Source organism: Octopus sinensis, linkage group LG11 (assembly GCF_006345805.1).
Source record: "Octopus sinensis linkage group LG11, ASM634580v1, whole genome shotgun sequence".
In the NCBI taxonomy this organism is placed as follows: Eukaryota; Metazoa; Mollusca; class Cephalopoda; order Octopoda; family Octopodidae; genus Octopus; species Octopus sinensis.
In genome coordinates this window covers 21,893,313-21,919,726 of record NC_043007.1, presented here as the reverse complement: position 1 = coordinate 21,919,726, position 26,414 = coordinate 21,893,313, and the positions used below count along the sequence as shown (strand labels likewise).

The 26,414-nt window shown below is 40.2% G+C and overlaps 1 protein-coding gene across 3 annotated transcripts; it reads left to right on the top strand.

The window, feature by feature from the left end:
- The first annotated feature begins 1,130 nt into the window (after positions 1–1,130).
- LOC115217346 (NAD-dependent protein deacetylase sirtuin-3) lies at positions 1,131–20,358 on the top strand. 3 transcript variants are annotated; one of them, XM_029787010.2, is made up of 10 exons: positions 1,131–1,330; positions 4,760–4,919; positions 5,978–6,130; positions 7,018–7,253; positions 8,257–8,357; positions 10,170–10,214; positions 13,218–13,334; positions 15,429–15,549; positions 16,062–16,156; positions 20,082–20,358. In XM_029787010.2, the coding sequence occupies exons 1-10, from the start codon at positions 1,276–1,278 to the stop codon at positions 20,214–20,216; spliced, it is 1,218 nt and encodes a 405-aa protein (XP_029642870.1). In that variant the 5' UTR covers positions 1,131–1,275; the 3' UTR covers positions 20,217–20,358. The 3 variants fall into 3 exon arrangements, with proteins under 3 accessions (XP_029642870.1, XP_036363107.1, XP_029642871.2); XM_036507214.1 differs by lacking the exon at positions 1,131–1,330 and adding an exon at positions 1,513–1,595; XM_029787011.2 differs by lacking the exon at positions 1,131–1,330 and adding an exon at positions 2,440–2,628.
- Positions 20,359–26,414: the final 6,056 nt, after the last annotated feature.

Below are 26,414 nucleotides of genomic sequence, written 5' to 3'. Positions count from 1 at the left end.
AGTGGAGGGAAACTGGAAGAGGTAGACCTGGGATGAGGTGGTGAAGCACGACCTTCAAAAGTTTGGCCTCACTGAGGCAATGACTACTGACCAAGACCTTTGGAAATATGCTGTGCTTGAGAAGACCTGGCAAGCCAAGTGAGACCATAACCTGTGGCCTATGTCAGTGGTGTAACCAGCCCACTTAGGCATACCTTTTCCTTCTTTAGACACTAAACTCTGCTTGCGAAGACGTGTTGAGGCAAGTGAAATCGAAATTAAATTCGATGACAGCACCGCATGACTGGCATCCGTGCTAGTGGAGCACTAAGAGCACCATCCAAGCGCGATCGTTGTCAGGGCTGCTGACTGACTCCCATGCCGGTGGCACATAAAAAGCACCATTCGACCATGATCGTTACCTGTGTTGCCTTACTGGCACTTGTGCTGGTGGTACATGATAAACAACATTCAAGCGAGGTCGTTGCCAGTGCCGCTGGACTGGCACCTGTGCAGGTGACACGTAAAAACACCATTTGAGCGTGGCCAGTGGCACATAAAAGCACCCACTACACTCTTGGAGTGGTTGGCGTTAGGAAGGGCATCCAGCTGTAGAAACTCTGCCAGATCAAGATTGGAGCCTGGTGCAGCCCTCAGTCAAAATCGTCCAACCCATGCTAACATGGAAAGCAGACGTTAAACTATGATGATGATGATGAGAACAAACTATTTGTATAATAAACTCAATTGACGCTATCCTTAATAAGAAATAATATTTTTAGGTCTACCAAATGACAGAGAAGACTGACAGTCAAAGCTTTTCCTGGAATGATTAAAAAAAAAATTAAAACTATCCGTAGAACTACTGGTAAAGAAAGAACCCCTGAATTATTGCTAAGGAACTGTTGCTAAGGAAGGGAGTTAACCATGTGTGACAATAACCGGAAGTATTAAGCATGATGAATGGCTAAAACAGAATTCTGTCGATTTCACTCTTTACTTCACTATACACATTTCTCAGGAATTATATAGTCAATATAAATATACATATATAGATATATACCTTATTGAGAATATACTTTTGTATGCTGCAATTACAAATATTCACTGCTGTCGACAGCCGTGTAATTTGATACCAGTTATCTCCCATTGTTGTTCACAGTGAAATACGGTTCCGCTCTGAACAAGTGTCAACTTTCACCTCGGATGCCATGACAATTACTTATACGGTAGAGATCTTATTGTACGAAACTCTCTGTTGTTATACACAAGTTTTGTACGTTTAAATTTTATATTATGGAGAAAGAAGAGATCCCACATGAAACGGATTCGATTATTTGCGTTTCAAAAGGTAAAATATATTCATGTTATTATTTAACGTTTCAAAAATATATATTTCTGTCTCTCGGTATCAGCATGGTTTATTTGTTTTTCGGGGGTTTTGGGTTTTTTGGGGGGCTGAATAAGTTTTCTACAGCATTTTTCTAGCACATCTTGGTTCCTCGTTTGGTTGTATTTGATCTTCAGTATTTGATCTTCAGTTCCTATTCTGCCGATCACCACCAAAGGATCCACGGACGTTCCTGTTTTCCCTCTCACTCCTATCGTAATCCAAGGTTCGCATTACCAAATATCTACCCCTTGGATCTTTTTTTAGCGTGTGCATGGCATATCCTTTTCCATTTACACAATATTTACTGGCCATGACTTCCTGCTTGGCTTTTAGACCAATGTTCTTTGTTCACAATCGCTGGACATCTAATGTTTTAGATTATTTTAAGACACCTGTTTTTGAAATTTTGGAAGTTTTCTGTGAAGATCTGCGTTCATTTCTCCTCGTCGCAACAAATCTGACGTTGTTCCTGCTAAATGTATCGTCTTCATCTCTCGATGCCGAATTGTCAAATCTTGAAATTCTCTTTATGAATATTAGTTAACTGACAAACGAACCTTAGAATTAGTTGAAACAGAAATTATGTTTTCATGCTTTGCTTGGATATATATATATATATATATATATATATATATATATATATATATAAAAGAGAGGTTCTGTGTCTGTCTCCTACGATTTAGATTCCTTACTCCCACATTTTGCGGTGCATTTTAACTAAAACCGGGTATCTTATAGTCGTGATTCATATCGAGCCCTTCTGGGTATTAGCGCGCGTCTACGATGAGTCTACGATTTTAAAAATAATTTACCATCATTTTTTTCCATTTTGATGCATTTTTTCGCTGTTATATAAGGGAAGTAACTCTCTAAAAATGTCTACGATGAGTCAACGATTTAAAAAAAAATTTACCATCATTTTTTGGCTATAACTCTCTAAAAATGCTTATATAGTTATTTCCCTTACAAACCCGAGCAACGCCGGGCGATACTGCTAGTATATATATATATACGAAACATCTACATGTGGCGATCATCTCACTAAAGATTTTTTTGCTTTTCACCATCTCCTTACGTAATACACAAATACACTTTACAGGCAAAGATTTTTAGAAGATATTTAATAACAACAATGGTGACGATCGGTTTATTCAGGAAAAGTTTTAATCATTTAAGACATACGTTAGCATCAAGTAAAAAGAACATTGACACATATGTTCTGTCACACAGAAATCTATTGTCTCGATTCCATACAGGTAAGTCAGGAAATAGGACAAGGTTATATATATATATATACTAGCAGTATCGTCCGGCGTTGTTCGGGTTTATTTCAATCTTTTAGAATTGGAATTTTTGAAAAGTAAAAACTTTGCATTATGTAGCTTGTTATTCTCTTTAAGTGAACATTTTTCTGGTTGAAATACACCGAAAAATTACGACACAGCTGTCAAAAAATCGTAAAAAATAGGGATTTTCATAGGAAAAAAAAGCACCTTTTTGATGTAAATAATTTCTGGTTTTAACATGGTTCGATTTGAATTTTATCTTCTACGGAAGGAAGAGCAAGCCTTGTTCTATCATACTCTCAATTTTGGTCAACTTGCGCCGCAGGGTCTCGGGGGAGATAGTGTTAGTTGAAGGCTACCAAACCTGCCATACACAGACAACTTCAGCTTTATATATAGAGAGATGTATTCTTTTCTTTTCTTCTTTTACTTGTTTCAGTCATTTGGCTGCAGCCATGCTGGAGCACTGCCTTTAGTCAAACAATTCAACACTAGGACTTATTCGTTGTAAGCCCACTACTTATTCTATTGACCTTTTTTACCAAACCGCTAAGTTACAGGGACGTAAGCACACCAGCATCAGTTGTCAAGCAGTAGTTGGGGGTCAAACATACAAATATATACACACACACACATGATCATCATCATCATTTAACATCCGTTGTCCTTGCTGGCATGGGTTGGATGGTTTGACTGTGGACTGGTAAGCCAGGAGGCTGCACCAGGCTCCAGTCTGATCTGGCAAGGTTTTTACAGCTGGGTGCCCTTCTTAACGCCAACCACTCTGAGAGTGTAGTGATTGCATGTACTATGGGCTTCTTTCAGTTTCCATCTACCAAATCCACTCACAAGGCTTTGGTCAGCCTGAGGTATAGTAGAAGACACTTGCTCAAGGTGCCATATAGTAGGACTGAACCCGGAACCATGTGGTTTGGAAGCAGGCTCCTTACTACACAGCTATGCCTGCACCTGCCACACATGTATGCACTATCATCTCTATACTTTGACATCACATGATAGTTATAAGCAGGTGTCCTGCAGAAATATGTCTGGTCAGAGGGGATTGTTACTGTAATTTGAAACTGTGAAACTTGGAAATGGAAAAGGCATCTGACCGGCGCAGGAGTGGCTGTATGGTAAGTAGCTTGCTTACCAACCACATGGTTCCGGGTTCAGTCCCACTGCGTGGCACCTTGGGCAAGTGTCTTCTACTATAGCCTCGAGCCGACCAAAGCCTAGTGAGTGGATATGGTAGACGGAAACTGAAAGAAGCCTGTCGTATATATGTATATATATATATATATGTGTGTTTGTGTGTCTGTGTTTGTCCCCCTAGCATTGCTTGACAACCGCTGCTGGTGTGTTTATGTCTCCGTCACTTAGCGGTTTGGCAAAAGAGACTGATAGAATAAGTACTGGGCTTACAAAGAATAAGTCCTGGGGTCGAGTTGCTCAATTAAAGGCGGTGCTCCAGCATGGCCACAGTCAAATGACTGAAACAAGTAAAGAGAGTAAAGAGTGACCATAAAAATTCCATCCTCAACAAATTCTGTCTGACCCATGCAAGCGTGGAAAAGTGGATGTTGAAACGATGAGGACAACCATACATTCTTTCTTTTATTTGTTTCAGTCATTTGACTGTGGCCATGCTGGAGCACTGCCTTCAGTCGTGCAAATCGATTCCAGGACCTATTCTTTGAAAGCCTAGTACTTATTCCATCGGTCTCTTTTACCAAACTGCATCAGTTGTCAAGCGATGGTGAAGGAACATACACAGACACACAAATACACACACGCACACACATATACGTATATGTGTGTGTATATATATATATATATATATATATATATATATTATATATGTATGATGGGCTTTCAGTTTCTGTCTACCGAATTCACTCACAAGGCAATGGTCGGCCCGGGGCTATAGCAGAAGACACTTGCCCAAGGTGCCATGCAGTGGGACTGAACAGAGAACCTTGTAGTTGGTAAGCGAGCTACTTAGCACTCAGCCACTCCTATGCCTATGTAAAACAATAAATGATGTACATAAATAGATGTAAACAATGAATGTTAATCCAATATTTTCTTTCTTCTGCAGAACAAATCGAACGCAGCATGCTAACATCAAGTGGGACCCAAACTGTCAATCAGAATAATGTAAACTCTGAAATTGAATCTAACTTGTTGGATGGTCTGAAGAATTTGAGTGTAAAGGATGAAAATTTGAAGCCAGCCACAACACATTTCAAAAATCAAAAGTAACTTTTTTTTCCTTTTTATCAATTGCTGTGACCTGATAGATGTGTGTGAGGGCTTGTGCCCACTTGTGATTGCAAGATCGGGGTTTCTATTCCTAGGCCGGGCGGTACACTGGGGTGTTTTTATGTGCCACTGGCAAGGGTACCAATTTGCATGACACCAGTATCTGCCTTGCTTGGCTTGATGCGTCTTCTTTTTAAGCATGACATTATGCTAAAGGTCTTGCTCAGTGAGGCCCACCACTCAAGAGGAACTCCGCCACTTTGCCTCCATGAACACTAAAAAAGATGTTTGTTACATGTCACCAGCACGGGTGCAATTGGCTTAATGGGTCATCATCATCGTCATCATTTAACGTCTGCTTTCCATGCTAGCATGGGTTGGACGATTTGACTGAGGGCTGGTGAACCAGACTCCAATCTGATCTGGCAGTGTTTCTACAGCTGAATGCCCTTCTTAATGCCAACCACTCCAAGATTGTAGTGGGTGCTTTTTACATGCCACCGGCACGAGGGCCAGTTTGGTGGTACTGGCAACAGCCACACCCAAATGGTGCTTTTTATGTGACACCTGCACAGGAGTCAGTCCAGCGGCACTGGCGACGACCTCGCTTGAATGTTTCACGTGCCACCAGCACAAGTGCTAGTAAGGCAACGAGTGCTAGTAAGTTCCTTGTTTAATTTATTCCTGCATCATCATCATCGTTTAACGTCCGCTTTCTATACTAGCATGGGTTGGAAGGTTCAGCTGGGGTCTGGGAAGCCAGAAGGCTGCGCCAGGCCCAGTCTGATCTGGCAGTGTTTCTACAGCTGGATGCCCTTCCTAACGCCAACCACTCCGTGAGTGTAGTGGGTGCTTTTTATGTGCGACCGGCACAGGTGCCAGGGGAGGCTGGCAAACAGCCATGATCGGATGGTGCTTTTTATGTGCCACCGGCACGGGGACCAGACGAAGCTGGCAATGGCCTCGTCCTATGTAATTATAAATTAACCAATATTTCATGTATATATTTTGTAATTCCTTTGGTAATAAAAAAACAAATTGTTTCTACTTACAGCCGAAAATTGTCCACATCTAAAATTGATAATTCTGATCAAAACTTAGATCCCTTGACACGAGCAACAAAACTCCTTCAGAGTAATGATATATCAAAAATCGTTGTTTTAGTTGGAGCTGGTCTCAGTACCAACAGTGGAATCATGGATTTCAGGTATTTTAAAAGTTTCCTTATTGTCCTTTTCTTTTTTGTTTTTGTTTTTGATAATACTATTTATCTAAGGTAGGGGCTCACATATGTAATATAGTAGGTTGAAAATTTTACATTAACTGAGGCTACCTATGCAACGAGTACACAGAATCTCTTTCTAGGGTTTTTGAACTCACTATTTTATAAACATCTATATATATGTGGGACTCTACCATATGTGTATTTAGTGTGTAGAATGCCCTCCTGAGGTACTTTCCTGTGACCGTATTGCTGACTCTTTACATTTTGAGTTCAATCTTTGCTTTTTATTCATTCAAGGACAATAAAAGAAAGTACCAGTGAAGTGCTGGAGTCAGTGTAATTGACTTGTCCCCTCTCCTCAAAAATTGCTGGCTTCGGGCTCTGCAATGGACTAGTGTCCCAATTAGACGAATCTTGTGATTTTGGTTACTTATACATCATGAAAATAGGGTAACTGGTCTTTTGAGTGCTGGGGTTCAGGAAAAAATAAAGAAAAGTTGTCATTATTATTTTATTGTTATAATATTATATTTTTGTGGAGGTGCGTGGCTTAGTGGTTAGGGTGTCAGCATCATGATCGCAAGATTGTGGTTTCAATTCCTGGACCGGGCGACGCATTGTGTTCTTGCGCAAAACACTTCATTTCACGTTGCTCCAGTCCACTCAGCTGGCAAAAATGAGTAACACTGCGATGGACTGGCGTCCCGTCCAGCTTGGGGACACATACGCCATAGAAACCAGGAAACTGGGCCCATGAGCCTGGCTAGGCTTTAAAAGGGTGCATTTATTTATTTTTATTTAATATTATATTGTTAGTTTTTTTTTGATTATCAAGTGTTTAAATTAGTTTTTAAATTCTTCTTTCACAGGACTCCTGGAACTGGTCTGTACGACAACTTACAACAGTACGATATTCCATACCCAGAAGCAATTTTCGATATAGATTATTTTAAATACAATCCAAAGCCATTCTTTGCCCTTGCTAAAGAACTGTATCCCTCTGTAAAGTACCGTCCAAATTACAACCATTATTTTCTCCGTCTTTTACAAGATAAAGGACTTTTACTTCGATTGTATACTCAAAATATTGATGGCCTTGAACAATGTAAGTTTTAAACATTTTAATTAAATTTTGTTGATTTCTTTTTCCACTAAGATTTGTGAGATTTTTTTTTGTTCTTTTTTATGTTCATCTCTTTTACTCTTTTACTTGTTTCAGTCATGTGACTGTGGCCTTTAGTCAAGCAAATCGACCCCGGGACTTATTCTTTGTAAGCCTAGTACTTATTCTATCGGTCTCTTTTGCCGAACTGCGATGTGACGGGGACCTAAACACACCAGCATTAGTTGTCAAGCGATGTTGGGTGGACAAACACAGACACACAAACATACACACAAACACAGATATATATATATATATATATATATATATATATATATATATATATATATATATATAGGCGCAGGAGTGGCTGTGTGGTAAGTAGCTCGCTAACCAACCACATGGTTCCGGGTTCAGTCCCACTGCGTGGCATCTTGGGCAAGTGTCTTCTGCTATAGCCCCAGGCCGACCAAAGCCTTGTGAGTGGATTTGGTAGACAGAAACTGAAAGAAGCCTGTCGTATATATGTATATATATATATATATATATATGTGTGTATTTGTGTGTCTGTGTTTGTCCCCTTAGCATTGCTTGACAACCAATGCTGGTGTGTTTACGTCCCCGTCACTTAGCAGTTCGACAAAAGAGATCGATAGAATAAGTATTGGGCTTACAAAGAATAAGTCCCGGGGTTGATTTGCTCGACTAAAGGCGGTGCTCCAGCATGGCCGCAGTCAAATGACTGAAACAAGCAAAGAAAAAAACAAAATATACATATACATATATACGACAGGCTTCTTTCAGTTTCCGTCTACCAAATCCACTCACAAGACGCTTGTGAAGGGTATCACATAGTGGGACTGAACCCAGAACCATGTGGTTGGGAAGCAAGCTTTTTACCACACCTGCATCTGCACACAGCCACACTGTTACCTTTAAAATGTAACAAAGATTTTTTTTTCCAAACCTTTCCTCCTCTTTCATCTGTTATCTTCATATCTTCCAGTGTCTGGAATTCCTTATGCGAAAGTCATAGAAAGTCACGGGTCCTTTGCACATGCCACATGCCTTTCCTGTAGAAAGAAATACAAAGGAAACGAAGTCAAGGTTTGTTGAATCTCTAAAAAATCTTTTATCTCTGAAAATATATTTTGGTGAAGTATATTTAAGCTACTTCAGATAATTTTATTGAATATTTTATTTTTACAATAATTTTGTGGGGTACACACTAACATATCCTTCCTGTACCTTAAGGGTATGCCCTGACATGCCCTCTATTGCAAGACACCTGTTTCTGTCCTTCTATCATACTTTAACTATCTATCTGCGGCTTTATATAGCTATGGTACGACCTCAACTGGAATTTGCATCACCGGTCTGGAACCCCTATCTTGCCCAGGATATTAATCATCTGGAAGCCGTTCAGCGACGTGCAACCAAGAGAATACCCTCCATCAGGCATTTGCCATATTCTGAACGCCTTACCTCCCTGGGCATGGACACATTGAAACTCCGACGTCTGGCAGCTGACTTGGCAGACACCCATAAAATTATTAACCATCTCACAACCAATAACTCTGAGCACCTTCTCAAACTCCACCTGTTTAACACCCATGGACATGTTTACAAAGTCAGAAAACAGCACAGCTCCCATGACTTTCGGAAACATTTTTTCACACTAAGATTTGCTGAAGCATGGAACAAACTGCCGGCATCAATTGTTAGTTGTCGGAGCACTGCATCCTTCAAAACTTCCATGCTTCCTGAGATTCGCCAACACTACACCTGATTTTCTCCCCTCCATACTCACGCAAGCATGTATCTGACTCATACACTGTTCACTTCCCAGACATTTGTACATTATTGCATATGCTTTATACACACTTTTGACAAGTTGTGGTGCACCTGAGCACTGTGTACAATAATTTCATTATTATACATACATACATACATACATCCTTCAAAAGTCGGAGCACTGCATCCTTCAAAACTTCCATGCTTCCTGAGATTCGCCAACACTACACCTGATTTTCTCCCCTCCATACACACGCAAGCATGTATCTGACTCATACACTGTTCACTTTCCAGACATTTGTACATTACTGCATACACTTTATATGCACTTTTGACAAGTTGTGGTGCACCTGAGCACTGTATGCAATAATTTCATTATTATTATTATTATAACTTATCATCACCTGGCATAAAGCAGCCTCCCTCAATACTACATCTCACTCAGATGAGGGATGCCTTGACATGTCTTGCAAGTTACTTGGTGGCCGCACTAGTGGTAGTACCATGTAAAAAGCATCCAGTGCATTAAGGTGGCGAGCTGGCAGAAACGTTAGCATGCCGGGTGAAATGCGTAGCCGTATTTCGTCTGTCGTTACATTCCGAGTTCAAATTCCGCCGAGGTCGACTTTGCCTTTCATCCTTTCGGGGTCAATAAATTAAGTACCAGTTACGCACTGGGATCGATGTAATCAACTTAATACCTATGTCTGTCCTTGTTTGTACCCTCTGTGTTTAGCCCTTTGTGGGTAATAAAGAAATAGGTATTTCGTCTGCTGCTATGTTCTGAGTTCAAATTCCGCTAAGGTTGCTCAAATGGTGTTTTTTTACGTGCCACCTGCACAGGAGCCAGTCCAGCGGCACTGGCAATGACCTCGCTCGAATGTTTTTTCATGTGCCACCAGCACAAGTGCCAGTAATGCGACGCTAGTAACGATCACGCTCGAATGGTGCTTTTTATGTGCTACTGGCATGGAAGCCTGTTAGCTGCTCTGGAGGAAAGACTGGGTAGGAGAGGAAAGAAACCAGAGGTGGTCAGGTCTTCTATTTCCATTACTTTGATGACATACAACTCCTACAAGCTTAACGTCATTTGATAACCTAAAGTCTTGTTGCCTTTTTTTCCAGCATGCACTCTTCAAAGAGGATGTTCCTAAATGCAAACATTGTAAGGTAAGATCTACTTTATGTCACTTTTTTATGTTGTTTTTTTCTGTATATAATATCTTTAAATTTTTTAAAAGTGCAGGAGTGGCTGTGCGGTAAGTAGCTTGCCTACCAACCACATGGTTCTGGGTTCAATCCCTTGGGCAAGTGTTTTCTACTATAGCCTCGGGCCGACCAAAGCCTTGTGAATGGATTTGGTAGATGGAAACTGAAAGAAGCCCGTCGTATACATATGTGTGTGTGTGTATATATATATATATATATATATATGTATGTATATGTGTGTGTATGTCTGTGTGCCTGTGCTTGTCCCTCCAGCATCGCTTGACAACTGATGCTGGTGTGTTTACGTCCCAGTAACTTAGCAGTTCCGCAAAAAGAACCGATAGAATAAGTACTAGGCTTACAAAGAATAAGTCCTGGGTTTGATTTGCTTGACTAAAGGCGGTGCTCCAGCATGGCCGCAGTCAAATGACTGAAACAAGTAAAAGAGTAAAAAAATAAAGAAAAAGAATGATGCTCCAGTTATCATTATCATATGGTCCTGGGTTCAATTTCACTGCACAGCACCACAGGTAGGTGTCTTCTGCTACAGCTCCAGACTGATTAACCCTTTAGTCTTTGCATTATTCTGCCAAAATCAATGCTTTTTTTATCCACATTGTTTTGAACTAATCATGCATTATCTTGTAGCTATGAGATTTTGATGAGGTAGCTGTCAATTTTTAAAATCCCCCTGGAACCTGTGCTGGTAGCACGTAAAAAGCACCCACTACACTCGTGGAGTGGTTGGCATTAGGAAGGGCATCCAGCTGTAGAAACATTGCCAGATCAGACTGGAGCCTGGTGCAGCCTCCTGGCTTCCCAGACCCCGGTCGAACCATCCAACCCGTGCAAGCGCGGAAAGCAGATGTTAAACGATGATGATGATGATGATATTGTAGGGTTGGTGTGAGAGACCAGATCTGGCCAGTTTGAACATAAAACAGGCAGAATACTTTTGGCCAGATATGGCTGATTTAAATGCTAAAGGGTTAAAGCCATATGAGTGGATAGGGTAAACAGAAACTGAAAGAAGCCAATTGTATGTGTATTTATGTGTCTTGACATCACATCACATCATCATCATCATTTAACGTCCGCTTTCCATGCTAGCATGGGTTGGACAGTTCAACTGGGGTCTGGGAAGCCAGAAGGCTGCACCAGGCCCCAGTCTGATCTGGCAGTGTTTCTACAGCTGGATGCCCTTCCTAACGGCCACGATCGGATGGTGCTTTTTACGTGCCTCCGGCACTGGTAACGCAACTACAATTTCCATTGATGTTGTGGTTGTAATTGAGCATCATCATCATAAAAGTGATGTTGTTCATCTCTAGTTATCATGATCATCATCATTTAATGTTTGTTTCCCATGCTGGCATAGGTTTGGCCGTTTTTAGCCAATCCGAAAACAGGTAATGGAAGTCGGCATTTTCTGCGTGATAACCATCTGTTACACCATGATTCTCATCAAAACTCGTGGTGTTTTGGCATGGTTTCTACGGCTGGATGCCCTTCCTAACACTAAACCACTTTACAGAGTGTACTGGGTGCTTTTATGCAGCACTGGTACAAGTGCTCTTTACATGGCATCAGCACTTACGAGCCTGCAAGATTAAGAATGCTCAGCTGGAGAAGGTTGCAAGGGCAACCACACTTCTGCTTAGCTTGATGTGTCTTTACAAGCAAAGTAAACCACCAGGAGTCTTGATCCCTTGTCATCCCTGAAAAACATGTCTGGTGATTGGAAAATATTACAGACTAGCACTATGACCCAGCGTTGCCAGGTCATAGTGCTAGTGCATTCATATACAGCTGCGTGCGTGCGCACATACACGTGAGTACTGTCCAAATCTCTGACCAATCACATACAGCTAGTTGGCATTCAATTGGCGTGTCAAGTTTCGGGCATTTTGATTGGGTTTTGGATAGAAAATTCACAAAAAGTCACTTCTATTGATTTTTTAATGGCTTTGCGGGGTGACTGGGGAAATGTAAAGATGTGCACGACCACCCTTGGACGGTTTTGAATGACCATAGAAAGTGCAAGCTCTCTAACTGAAAAATTGTGGATTTGTATAAAGAGACACACACACACATACAACACAGACAGACAGACATTTTGCTGTTTATATATAAAGAGATGAGAGTTCACAACAGTAAGGGCATCTGGCCATAGAAAATCTGCCTCGACAGATTCTTTCTAACCTGTGCAAGCATGGGATAAGCGAACAGTAAATAATGATGATTCTTGGAAATTCGGTGGGGAATCTCGAAGCAAATTCTTTTTCTATGTTTCTGTCACTGCACTAAGCTTACAACAACCTCCAAAAAATAGCTGATAAACTGAACTAGTTGTACTTCTTTATTGGTTTCAAATTTTGGCACAATGCTGGCAATTTCAGGGGAGGGGTAAGTTGATTCCATTGACCTCGGTGCTCATCATCACCATCATCATCATCGTTTAATGTCCGTTTTCCATGCTAGCATGGGTTGAACGGTTCGACCGGGGTCTGCGAAGCCAGGAGGCTGCACCAGGCTCCAATCTTGATCTGGCAGTATTTCTACAGCTCGATGCCCTTCCTAACGCCAACCACTCCGTGAGTGTAGTGGGCGCTTTTTACATGCCACTGGCACAGGTGCCAGGGGAGGCTGGCAGCAGCCACGATCGGTTGGTGCTTTTTACCTCAGTGCTATGGCAACCACCCTTGCACCATCTTGCCTGGTTTGGGGCGTCCTTCCTTTTCACGCCAATCTCCTCCTCCACATTTTCCTCGGTCTACCTCGCTTTCGCAGTCCATTTACCTCAAACTGCTATTTATTTTATCAACCCCGAAAGGATGAAAGGCAAAGCTGACCTCAGCAGAATTTGAACTCAGATAGACAAAATACTGCTAAGCATTTTTCTGCCAGCTTGCTACCTTCTTTCTGTTAACATTTATTAACATTTTTCTTTATTTTATATTTTAGGGAATTGTAAAACCAGACATTGTGTTCTTTGGAGAAGATCTTCCCAAAAGTTTCTATCAATATCAGAAAGATATGTCTAGAACGGAGCTTGTACTCATAATGGGGACGTCACTCGAAGTAAGAAATATCTTTTTATCTCAGATGTTGGAATTTTTTGGTTGCTGTCATAGATTTGGAGATTTTGAAATTTGGTGTATATATGTAATTTTTCTTGCTGAATTTGGATTTGGGACTCTTTTATTCCAGACAAAAATTAAGGAAGATTTTACAGAGGATCAAAGTTCGACCATTTTTAGCCAATCATCATCATCATCATCATCATTTAACGTCCGCTTTCCATGCTAGCATGGGTTGGACGTATGACTGAGGGCTGGCGAACCAGATGGCTGCACCAGGCTTCAATCTTGATCTGGCAGAGTTTCTACAGCTGGATGCCCTTCCTAACGCCAACCACTCCGAGAGTGTAGTGGGTGCTTTTATGTGCCAGTCAGGCGGCACTGGCAACGACATCGCTTGAATCTTTTACACATGCCACTGGTACGGGTGCCAGTAAGGCAATGCTGGTAACAATCCAGCTCGAACGGTGTTTTTTACGTGCCACCAGCACAGAGGCCAGTTTGCCACTCTGGCAATGATCACGCTCAGATGGTGCTCTTAAATACCCTACTAGCACAGGGCTCGAGTGCCAGTAGTGCAACGCTGGTAACGATCACGCTCGAATGGTGCTTTTTAAGTGCCACTGGCACGGAAGCCGGTTAGCCGCTCTGGCAACGATCACACTTGTATGGTGCTCTTTACACCCCGCTAGCACGGACGCCAGTCATCGAATTTGATTTTGATTTTTGATCAGGAAACAGGAATTGGAATTCGGCATTTTCTGTATGATAAGCATCTGTTACAAAATGATACTCATCAAAACTAGTGGTGGTGGTGAAAGTGCACGTACGGTGGCCTTGTTACAGTGAAAACAGGACCGGCTACAGCTTTACTTGTTGCTATGAAGACAGACACCAATGTGAACTGTGCGGTCATCCACACTTTAAAGTGGTTAGCATTTGGAAGGGCATCCAGCTGTGAAAAAACCATGCCAAAACTGACCTCACCCTTGCTGGTGCCACGTGAAAAGCACTCGGCCCACTCTGCAGAGTAGTTGGTGCTAGGAAGGGCATGCCAAAACAGACACAGAAGCATGGTGCAGGCTTCTGCCTGCCCAGCTCCTGTCAAACCATCCAACCCATGCCAGCATGGAAGGAGGACGTTCAACGATGATGATGATGATGATGATGTGTGTAATGGTGGCTAAAATTACTCAAAATTTGCAAACCTTAAAAGCTATTGCTTTTATTTAATAATTTATTGACGAAAAAACCTGCAAAGATCCATAAAACCTATTCAATTCTATACAAGTTAATATAAGGGCGGCAAGCTGGCAGAAGCATTAGTTAAACATGGAGGAGGATCTGTGATGATCTGGGTGCTGTATCTTGGAAATCCACCGGCCCAATGATTTCCCTTCATAGCAGAATTAATAGTCAAGACTAAGCTTTTTATCTAATCAAATTCATCCTATGTTTGCGGAACTGTTTCCGAAGGAAAACGCAAACTTGCAGGATGATAATGCACCAATTCCATCAATTCACGCAGCTAAAGTTGTTACTGAATGACACCAGGAACATTCTAGTGAAGTTGAACATCTTATCTGGTCACCACAGTCCCCAGATCTCAATATTACAAGGTGGCGAGATGGCAGAAATGTTAGCACGCCAGGCAAAATGCTTAGCTGTATTTCGTCTGCCACTACGTTCTGAGTTCAAATTCCGCCAAGGTTGATTTTGCCTTTCATCCTTTCGGGGTCGATTAAATAAGTACCAGTTACGCACTGGGGTCAATATAATCGACTTAATCCATTTGTCTGTCCTTGTTTGTCCCCTCTGTGTTTAGCCCCTTGTGGGTAGTAAAGAAATAGGTATTTCGTCTGCCATTACGTTCTGAGTTCAAATTCCGCCAAGGTTGACTTTGCCTTTCATCCTTTCAGGGTCGATTATATAAGTACCAGTTACAAACTGGGGTCGATGTAATCGACTTAATCCCTTTGTCTGTCCTTGTTTGTCTCCTCTGTGTTTAGCCCCTTGTGGGCAATAAAGAAACAAGTTAATATAAACATTGAATTAGACATGTTACTAATAATGGATTTTATATTATATTTGCTAGGTTCACCCATTTGCTGGCATTATTGACTATGCACCATCAACTGTTCCTCGAATACTTTTTAATATGAAAGCTGTTGGACCTTTCAGGACGTCTTCACGTGCAAATGACTTTACTGTGGAAGGTACACACTGAGCTTCTTTGAAAGATCTCCCCAACACCCAACTTCTTTTTCTAATTTAATTTTTTTCATTAATGAGTGGTTGTTGAAATATAAGGTATAACATTATTGAACTATTGATTTTTTTTTTTGAGTGAGTTTTCGATAATTTCTTTTAACCTATTCGTTACTGTATTTATTTATAAAATAGTTTCTATTTCTGTCTACCAAATTCACTCACATAGTAGAAGACACTTGCCCAAGTTGCCTTGCAGGGGAACTGAACCCCAAATTTAAATCATCATCATCATCAATGTCCATTTTTCATGCTGAAGAGTCCAATTGCAACTAATGAGCCAGAGGGCACCAAGTTCCACTACCTGCACTGGCATGGTTTCTACAGCTGGAAGCCCTTCCTGATACTAATAAATTTAAGGAAAATTCCACCATATGTCTTATCTGGTGTCAAGCCAAACTGCTTTATAATGAAATTCCTTTTTAAAATATTTAACTTAATTTGCATTTTCTGCTTTTAGGGGATCTGACTGAATCCTTAGAACAGTTAGTCACTCAGCTCAATTGGCAAGCTGAGATGTTAAAACTGTTAACAGATGCTGAGGGCAAGAAATATGTAAGTATTACATTGGAGTATTTTATTAATTTACTAGCAGTATCGTCCGGCGTTGCTCGGGTTTGTTTTCTTTTCGACCCTTTAGAATTGGAATTTTTGAAAAGTAAAAATTTTGCATTATGTAGCTTGTTATTCTCTTTAAGTGAACATTTTTCTGGTTGAAATACACCAAAAAATGGCGACACAGCAGTCAAAAAATCGTAAAAAATAGGGATTTTCATAGAAAAAAAAATCACCTTTTTGTGGTAAATAATTTTAGGTGTTAACATGGTCCGATTTTAATTTTTTCTTCTACGGAAGGAAGAGCAAGCCCTCTTCTATCATACTCTCAATTTTGGTCAGCATGCGCCACAGGGTCTCGGAGGAGATAGTGTTAGTTGAAGTCTACCAAACCTGCCATACACACACAGACAACTTCAGCTTTATATATATAGAGATTTATTTGCTCACTGACGCTGGTAGCACGTTAAAAGCACTGGTGCTGGGGCCACATAAAAGTACCGAGTACTCTCTGTGACGTGGTTGGCTTTAGGAAGGGTATCCAGCCATAGAAATCAAGCCAAAACAGACAGTGGAACCTAGTATGGCTCTCAGCCTTACCAGCTCTAGTCAAACCTTCCAATCCGTACCACTATGGAAAATGAATGATGATGATGATGATGGTTTACTTCTACTTTTCTGTCTTTCATAATTGCTGTTCATCATCATCATCATCATCATCATCATTTAGAATTCACTTTGTCCAAGGATGGATTGGACAGGGTTTATTGCAGCAGAACTGGTGGATTTAGTTACGCTCTTTTACTCGTTTCAGTCATTTGACTGCGGCCATGCTGGAGCACCGCCTTTTTAGTCGAGCAGATCGACCCCAGGACTTATTCTTTGGAAGCCTAGTACTTATTCTATCGGTCTCTTTTGCCGAACGGCTAAGTGACGGGGACGTAAACACACCAGCATCGGTTGTCAAGCGATGTTGGTGGGGATAAACACAGACACACAAACATATACACACACATATATATACATATGTACGATGGGCTTCTTTCAGTTTCCGTCTACCAAATCCACTCACAAGGCTTTGGTAGGCCCGAGGCTATAGTAGAAGACACTTGCCCAAGGTGCCACGCAGTGGGACTGAACCCGGAACCATGTGGTTGGTAAGCAAGCTACTTACCACACAGCCACTCCTGCGCCTAATATGTTGACATTATCCCATTTTATACAGTTTCATTCACATTTAAAATGTCTGTAGGGTATCCCATGCTGAATTCCTCAAGGGCCACATGCACCGGATGGCAGCTGATGAGAGGACCCTAGTGTGTCTTTCATCTTTTAATTGCTGGAGCACCACTGTGAAGGATTTTAGTCAAACAAATCTAGCATTGTACTTATGTTTTAGCTCTGGTATTTATTCTATCGGTCACTTTAGTTGAACTGCTAAGTTAAAGGGCAACGTAAACAGACGACTACCAGTTGTCAAGCACTGGGAAGACAAATACATGCACATACACACACGTGGAGGCACATGGCCTAGTGGTTAGAGCAGCGGACTCGCGGTCGAGGGATCGAGGGTTCGAATCTCAGACCGGGTGATGTGTGTGTTTATGAGCGAAAACATCTAAGGTCCATGCTGCTCTGGCAGAAGGTAATGGCAGACTTCTGCTGACTCTTTCGCCACAACTTTCTCTCACTCTTTCCTCCTGCATCTTGCAGCTCACCTGCAACGGACCGGCGTCCCGTCCAGGTGGGGAACCTATACGCCAAGAAACCGGGAAACCGACCCTTATGAGCCAGGCATGGCTCGAGAAGGAACACACACACACACACACACACATACACAACAGGCTTCCAAACAATTTCCATCTACCAAATTCACTCACGAGGCATTGGCCGGCCTGGGGCTATAGTGAAAGACTCTCGCCCAAACTGAACATAAAACCATTTCGTTGCAAAGCAAACTCCTTAACCGCTCAGACATTGAATCTGTCACCCAGTCTGAACAGGCTTACCATATATCCCCAGGTAATCCTTCTTCTTGTGTTCGTTTATTGCTCAAGGGACGTAACTCTATTTACTTTGCAAATATTTCATTTGTGTACACTTTACTCTCTCTTTGACTGGTTTCAGTCATTTGACTGTGGCCATGCTGGAGCACTGAGATTAATAGCTATATGCTGTGCATGAGAAGACCACTTGTCTCAGCAGAACTGAGGTTCTGTCAAGTCTTCCCTTACAGCTTATCTTCTAATACTCTGTCTTCAATGTTACCCCATTACTTCATTAACCCTTTACTGTCCGCATTATTCTGCCAAAGTTAATCCTTTTTAATCCACATTGTTTTGAACTAATCATGCATTATCTTGTAGCTATGAGATTCTGATGAGGTAGCTGTTAAATTTTAAAATGATATTGTAGGGTTGGTGTGAGAGACCAGATCTGGCCAGTTTCAACATAAAACAGGCAGAATACTTATGGCTGGTTTAAATGCTAAAGGGTTAAACCTTTTAAAACATTTAAATTTTTAAAAAACGGCGGGAACTCAGTTGCCAACCTAATATATACACACACACACATATGTATGTTTTGTGTGTTCCTATCCCCACCATCGTTTCACAACCTATGTTGATGTCTTTGTGTCCCCAAAATTTGTGGTTCAGCAAAAGAGACCGATAGAATAAGTACTACGCTTGCAAAAAAATAAGTCCTGGGGTCGATTTCTTCAACTAAAACCATTTGAGATGGTGCTTCAGCATGGCCACAGTCAAATGATCAAAACAAATAAAAGAACAGAACCTGGTGCAACCTTATGTGTATCTTTTCCTTTAGATAGACAGAATTCAACCCAATTTCTAGTTAACTAAACAATTTGAAACTTCGTATACTGGTAGAATGTGTCAAAAGAAAACATTATTTTCACTTGGCTTTTTTGAGAAAATTGTAATTTGTAAGTTTAACGTAGTTTAATTCTTCGAATTTTAACCAATGAATCGCCAGTATTTGAGCTCAAATCATAAATTACAAATCTATCAAAAAAGCCAAGTGAAAATAATGTTTTCTTTTGACACATTCTACCAGTATACGAAGTTTCAAATTGTTTAGTTAACTAGAAATTGGGTTGAATTCTGTCTATCTAAAGGGCTTATCTGATCTTGTTGAACTGTCTAACCCATGCCAGCATGGAAAATGGAAGTGAAATGACGATGATGAGGATATGTGTGCATGTGGTGGTGTGGTGTTTGTGTTTCACCCACTTCTTGATAATAAAAACATCTCCATAACTTTGTGGTTCAGCAACTAAACCCATTAAGGGAGTGCCCCAGCATGGCCACAGTTCAGTGACTAAAAGCAGTAAAAAGATAACAGAAAAAATAGACTTGGAAGTTTAAATATAAAATATTCGGATCTTTTCGGTTTCAACGGCAGTTTTTAACATAATTTCTAGGTAACTAAAAAATTTTAAACTTCATATACTGGTAGATTGTGTTTATAAAACATCTTTTTCTCTTGGCTTTATTGAGAAAATTATATAGTTTGTAAAATATTTGTTGTTTTTTTTCTTCAATTTCTGAAATTTCAACCAAACACTGACGTCTATTGAGGTAAAAAACATTCTGTGCCGTATGAATATGTCCCTCGTTTAAGAAACAGATTGGGTTTATTTATATTTGTGAAGAAAAAAAGATACCCTTCCCCCTAACCCTAACCCTAACCAACCCTAACTAACCCTAACCCGAAAACAGATTGAAATGCAATAGATCGATACTAGAGTCATAATTATGGGTGACAATTTCATATGACACCGCTAGAAAAAACTGCTGGTCAAACCGAAAAGATCCAAATATTCTTATTGGTATTATTGAATTTATTTTCAAGTGATAAAGTATTAATTTTATTTTCACACTTTTTATTATTTTTTTATCTCCAGGCAAACAAATTCCATAAGGAGTTCAAAGAATTAAACAGTCCTCTCAAAGAATCGGATCCAAAACTTGAAAATAGCGAACAAAATTCCCTAGATTCAGAGAAGAAGACTACAAGTACTAAATCAAAATCCAAATAGAACAATCCGAGCTTGTTCTAAAGACAACCATGAAAAGATAAAAAGCACAGACAAAGAAAATTGTAAATAATTTTTGAGAAAATCCATAGTTTTCAATATTTAGTATCTTTTATTTAACAAATAAATTATTTTTTGAATTCTACCTATTTTTATAGTATATATATGTATGGATATATATATATATATATATCTATATATATATATGTATATACATAAACTTACTATAAATGATGTGTTTACTATGAGTATATATATATATATATATTTATATACTTACATATACATACATACAAATATAAATATATATACTATAATTATGAATATATTTACAGTATATATATATATTTATATATTTACTATATATATATATATATATATATATATATATGCAAGTATGTATATGGGTTCACATACAATGAAATGAATTCTAAATTCATATTCCATATCAGAAAACAAATTCTAACAACAGTAATAATAATAATAATAACAATAACAGCAACAACAACAATAACAATAATAACAGCAACAACAACGAGAAACAACAGCAGCAACAACGACAACTACTACTACTACTACTGCTGCTGCTACTACTACAAATGTATAACAGTACTTTGATCAGTGTGTATATTGCAGAAAGAGATGATTGGGTGTGGTTGTTTGGACACTGACAATTTCACGCAGATGACTGGACATTCGGTGTGTCTTGGCAACGGCACTTTTTGGTGCCGGAGGCCCACATGCATGCATGCATGTGCAGAAATGTCCACATACAAACATAAAGAGTGAGAGAGACATTCGATTTTATTAATTGAACATAATGCCATGAGCACTTTCTCCTCTCTTCTCCAACACCAAGAGAGAAATTGAAAGATGCTCACTCATAACCACATGGAGGAACCGAAAGAGCGAGAGAGGAGGAAAGAATGAGAAATGTGTTGAATTGTGTGGAATCAACAATGCCAAGCAGGTGGTGCCAAAACGTCTCATATATGTATATTGTACTTCAAGAATTTATCGAAAATACGGATAAAGACCCTTCCTTTTTTTTTTACTCTGGAGTCTCTGTCTTTCCATCTTTTTTATTGTTGTTGTTCTTTTAAGAGGGTGATAATATTGGGAATTGAATGTGTCGCCCATATTTTTTCTGCTTATTTTTTTTTTGGCACGTAAAATGCACCATCCGAACGTGACCGATGCCAGCGCTGCCTAGACTGGCTTCTGTGCCGGTGGCACGTAAAAAGCACCATCCGAACGTGGCCGATGCCAGCGCTGCCTAGACTGGCTTCTGTGCCGGTGGCACGTAAAAAGCACCATCCGAACGTGACCGATGCCAGCGCTGCCTAGACTGGCTTCTGTGCCGGTGGCACGTAAAAAGCACCATCCGAACGTGGCCGATGCCAGCGCCGCCTTGACTGGCTTCCATGCCGGTGGCACGTAAAAAGCACGAATCCGATCGTGGCCATTGCCAGCCTCGCCTGGCACCTGTGCTGGTGGCACGTAAAAAGCACCCACTACACTCTCGGAGTGGTTGGCGTTAGGAAGGGCATCCAGCTGTAGAAACTCTGCCAGATCAGACTGGGCCTGATGAAGCCTTCTGGCTTCCCAGACCCCAGTTGAACCGTCCAACCCATGCTAGCATGGAAAGCGGATGCTAAACGAAGATGATGATGATGATGATGCTGGAAGTAATTCAAGGAAAATCCAAAATTCAGTGCCAGCAAGCTTAGGGCTCAATACTTTTAAACACAGGCATAGATATTTTCACCCTTGTATTCAGTTCTGTGTCGTTACACCAAAAATTTGTTCCAGTTAACAACAGTTTCATAATAGAAAATTGTTTCATCATCATCATCGTTTAATGTCCGTCTTCCCTGCTAGTATGGGTGGGATGGTACCACAAGAGCCGGCCAGGCCGAAGCCTGCACTAGACTTCTGTGACTGTTTTGGCAGGATTTTTACAGCTTGATGCCCTTCCTGACACCAACCACTCAGCAGAGTGGACAGTGCTTTTCATGTGGCACATGTGAGTGGATTTGGTAGACAGAAACTGAAAGAAGCCCATTGTATATATGTGTATTTATACATATATATATATGTATGTGTGTGTGTATATGTTTGTGTGTCTGGGTTTGTCCCCCCAACATTGCTCGACAACCGATGGTGGTGTGTTTACGTTCCCGTAACTTAGCGGTTCAGCAAAAGAGACTGATAGAATAAGTACTAGGCTTACAAAGAATAAGTCCTGGGGTCAGTTTGCTCGACTAAAGGTGGTGCTCCAGCATGGCCACAGTCAAATGACTGAAACAAGTAAAGGAGTAAGAATAACAACAACCTCACTTCGTCATCATCATCATCATTGTTTAACATCTGTTGTCCAAGCTGGCATGGGTAGGACGGTTTAACCAAAGCTGGGTAGCTGTACCAAATCAGACTCCAGTCTGATTTGGCATGGTTTCTAAAGCTGGATGCCTTTCCTAATGCCAACCACTTTACAGAGTGTACTGGTTGCTTTTACAGGGTGAGCTGAACCATTCTTATTTTCTCATTCATTCCAGCCTTCTCTACTGCTCTGCTTTCTTTTCATAAATCATAACACTCCTCATATAAATGCTATCACGGAGGCACATGGCCTAGTGGTTAGAGCAGCGGACTCGCGGTCGAGGGATCGCGAGTTTGAATCTCAGACCGGGCGATTTGTGTGTTTATTAGTGAAAAACCTAAGCTCCACGTGGCTCCGACGGAAGGTAATGGCAAACTTCTGCTGACTCTTTCGCCACAACTTTCTCTCACTCTTTCCTCCTGCATCTTGCAGCTCACCTGCGACGGACCGGCGTCCCGTCCAGGTAGGGAACCTATACGCCAAGGAAACCGGTAAACCGGCCCTTATGAGCCAGGCGTGGCTTGAGAATGAACAATATAATAAAATTTTCATGCTATACATCTTTATTTTAGTAATATTCCCCTTCTCATGTGTGTATCAGTTCTCTAAGCTTCCCTTCAATGATCTCACTGCAGCTACTGTCAACAATTATGATCCACCATCCCCATTCATTGTTTCTTAGAGAACAAAGTACCTTCATATTTTCCCTCTTTATACCATTTCCAATATCCCTCCACTTGCAACTCTCACCATACAGAACCTACACATAAATGTAGCTTCCACATTCGTTAATATTACACATTTTTAACCCTTTAGCATTCAAATTACTCTATCAAATGTAATGCTTGTCTATCTAGGTGTAAGAGGCCAAATCTGGCCAGTTTTTGCATAAAACAACTAGAATATTTGAGCCATATATGACTGGTTAAAATGCTAAAGGGTCAGTCCCCATGTCATCTCTTAATGGGAAATCCCATTAACCCTTTAGTATTCAGATTATTCTGTCAAATGTAATGCTTATGTAATCAAATTGTTTTGAATTAATCATGCAAAAACATCGTAGTATTAAAATTTTGAGGATGTGATAGCTTATTCTTAGAATGACATTGTACGATAAGTGTGAAAAGCCAGATCCGGCCAGTTTGAACATAGAACAGGTAGAATTTTGGGCCAGTTTAATTGCTAAAGGGTTAAAGGCTTTCTCCAGGTCCACAGACCCAAGAAACAACTTCTTCCTCATGTTCCTGTACTTCACCTGTAAACTGCCTTATAATTAAGATTGAATTAACCGCTTCTTTTCCTAGAATAAATCCAAACTGCATTTCATTCATCTTCACTTTCTTCCTTACCTTCTTCACTAACATTATTATTTTCAACAACCTAACTACTCTATATGATGCTCAGTCCATAGGATTGGCTTTGTGCAGAGAAATGAGAATATTCAAACCCCCAATCCACCAGAACATAATCCTTTTTCACCACCAATCTACAGACCTCCCTCAATTTCAGTTACCTCCTCTACTTGATATATAGCGGGATTGCGCTCTCTAAGTTGATATCCCATTCACTGTCCATGTTCAATGACCCCTTCATGTTTCCCTCCTACCTCCCTTGAATTCTATCTGGATTCGCACTTTGTCCCACTTCGTCCTTCAAACAACTGCAGCCAAGGTCTGTCAAAGAAAACACGCCAAAGACAAAATCGTTAATGACAATACCACATGTTTTCTATCACAACTGGGATATAATGTGTTAAGCATCTACTGATTCTGTTGTTTTTACTGATTAGCTATCTACTGATAATAAAAAACATTCTTGATGTATCTACCAGAGATCTGAAATGGATAGTTCTTTGCTGACGTCATCAATCTTTGACAGAATCCTGTTTGTGGTACTTAGTTATTTTACATCTAAACACAGTCATTTTAGTTTGATTTCTTGGCAATGAATCTGTGTTTGGGACTCTGCCAATATTCCTGCTACATGTTGTTAACTGATACAGTGATTATCCTCAAATTCTTTTGTTTTGCCTCTCGGTTCGTTACTGTATTATTTGCATTAATCAACTTAACAACTGGAAAATGAAGTTCTCTTGCTCTTATGAAACTATTAACATCAAGAATGACATTCAGTGATTAATGTGAATATTTGTTTTTGCCAAACTCTCCAACATTTTCTAGAATAGATAAGTGGATGTAGCTACTATTAACAAATATTAAATAAAAAGAAATGATATATTTTTATTAAGCCCAGCAGCTGTGGTAAGATATGATACCACTGTAAGAATTATGGTGTGACACTTTCGTTGCAGTAGTATGATGTAATTGTAAAATTCCATCCATTTTCTCCACCCATTGATCCTGGGAAGATCGTGTGGATAGAGATCTCGGACACCTCCTCTATAGACGCAATTACCATTAAGGTGACGAGCTGGCAGAATCGTTAGCACGCCAGGAACTTTTCAGCACCCACTTATATATACATTCATATATATATATATATATGCAGGAGTGGCTGTGTGGTAAGTAGCTTGCTAACCAACCACATGGTTCCGGGTTCAGTCCCACTGCGTGACACCTTGGGCGTGTGTCTTCTGCTATAGCCTTGGACCGACCAAAGCCTTGTGAGTGGATTTGGTAGGCGGAAACTGAAAGAAGCCTGTCATATATATGTATGTGTGTGTCTGTGTATGTCCCTCTAGCATTGCTTGACAACCGATGCTGGTGTGTTTACGTCCCCGTCACTTAGCGGTTCGTCAAAAGAGACCGATAGAATAAGTAATGGGCTTACAAAGAATAAGTCCCGGGGTCGATTTGCTTGACTAAAGGCGGTGCTCCAGCATGGCCACAGTCAAATGACTGAAACAAGTAAAAGAGTAAAGAGAGAGAGAGAGACCAGTGCAAAAACCAAAACATGATGATGCAATATTTTGAAGGATAACCTGCTTAAAATAAAATTTTATTTACCATTTCAGTTACAGAACTAAATGAATTTTTGCTTTTTAAAAAAATTTTAATTTACGGCACAAGAGATTATATTTGACTTAATCCACTCTTAATAGCATATGATGGAGAAAGAAACCAGAAGCCAAGAGTTATTATGGTTCAAATATCAACAGAAGCAGCAAAATATAATTTTGCAACATGTAGAATGAGATAAGAGCGAAATGATTATGTAGATGGAAATGCAAGATGTGAAACTTGAAGATAAACCAAAGAAGAATTTCCTGCCTCGGTAATTTCATCCATCAGTTTTGGAATACTAATGGATTAAGTAATTATGTTACTTTTGAATCAACACAAACCGACCGATTCTATATAAGTGATTCCATATATTTTATTGTGAAGTTTTTTAAGGGGGCAAAAACCTTTGGAAAGAACGTGCTTGTTTCTGGTTCATAATATGATTTTTCCCTTTGTGAGTTTTTGGTACACATAAGATAGTAGTGCATTCTGTGCACTGTATATATTAACCATTTTGTTACCAACCCGGCTGAAACCGGCTCTGGCTCTGAGTGCAAATGTCTTGTTTTCATAAGTTTTGAATTAAAATCTTCCACCAAACCTTAGTCACAATTTATGTTCCTAATACCAGCTTAATGATAACTAAGTTATTTTACTAAATTCTTTGTAATATTTAAAATTAATCTCAATAGAAATATGGTAACAAAAGGGTTAAGAATCAGCAGAAGACATGAGGAGACCTCAATGTGGTAACTCTATATGCTAGAAATAATAGCCTAAATTTCCTTCAATCCACACCCTTCCAATTGCTTCTAATGTGCATCTGCCCAAATGTAGAGGTGCGTTTAACCCTTT

What these genes read in the sequence shown, in the direction of transcription:
- LOC115217346 (XM_029787011.2), top strand. Translation starts at nt 2,505, where the DNA reads ATGGTGACGATCGGTTTATTCAGGAAAAGTTTTAATCATTTAAGACAT. An exon ending in ACACATTTCAAAAATCAAAA is followed by an intron (nt 4,920 to 5,977) that starts GTAACTTTTTTT and finishes TTCTACTTACAG; the next exon opens with CCGAAAATTGTCCACATCTA. An exon ending in TATTGATGGCCTTGAACAAT is followed by an intron (nt 7,254 to 8,256) that starts GTAAGTTTTAAA and finishes CATATCTTCCAG; the next exon opens with TGTCTGGAATTCCTTATGCG.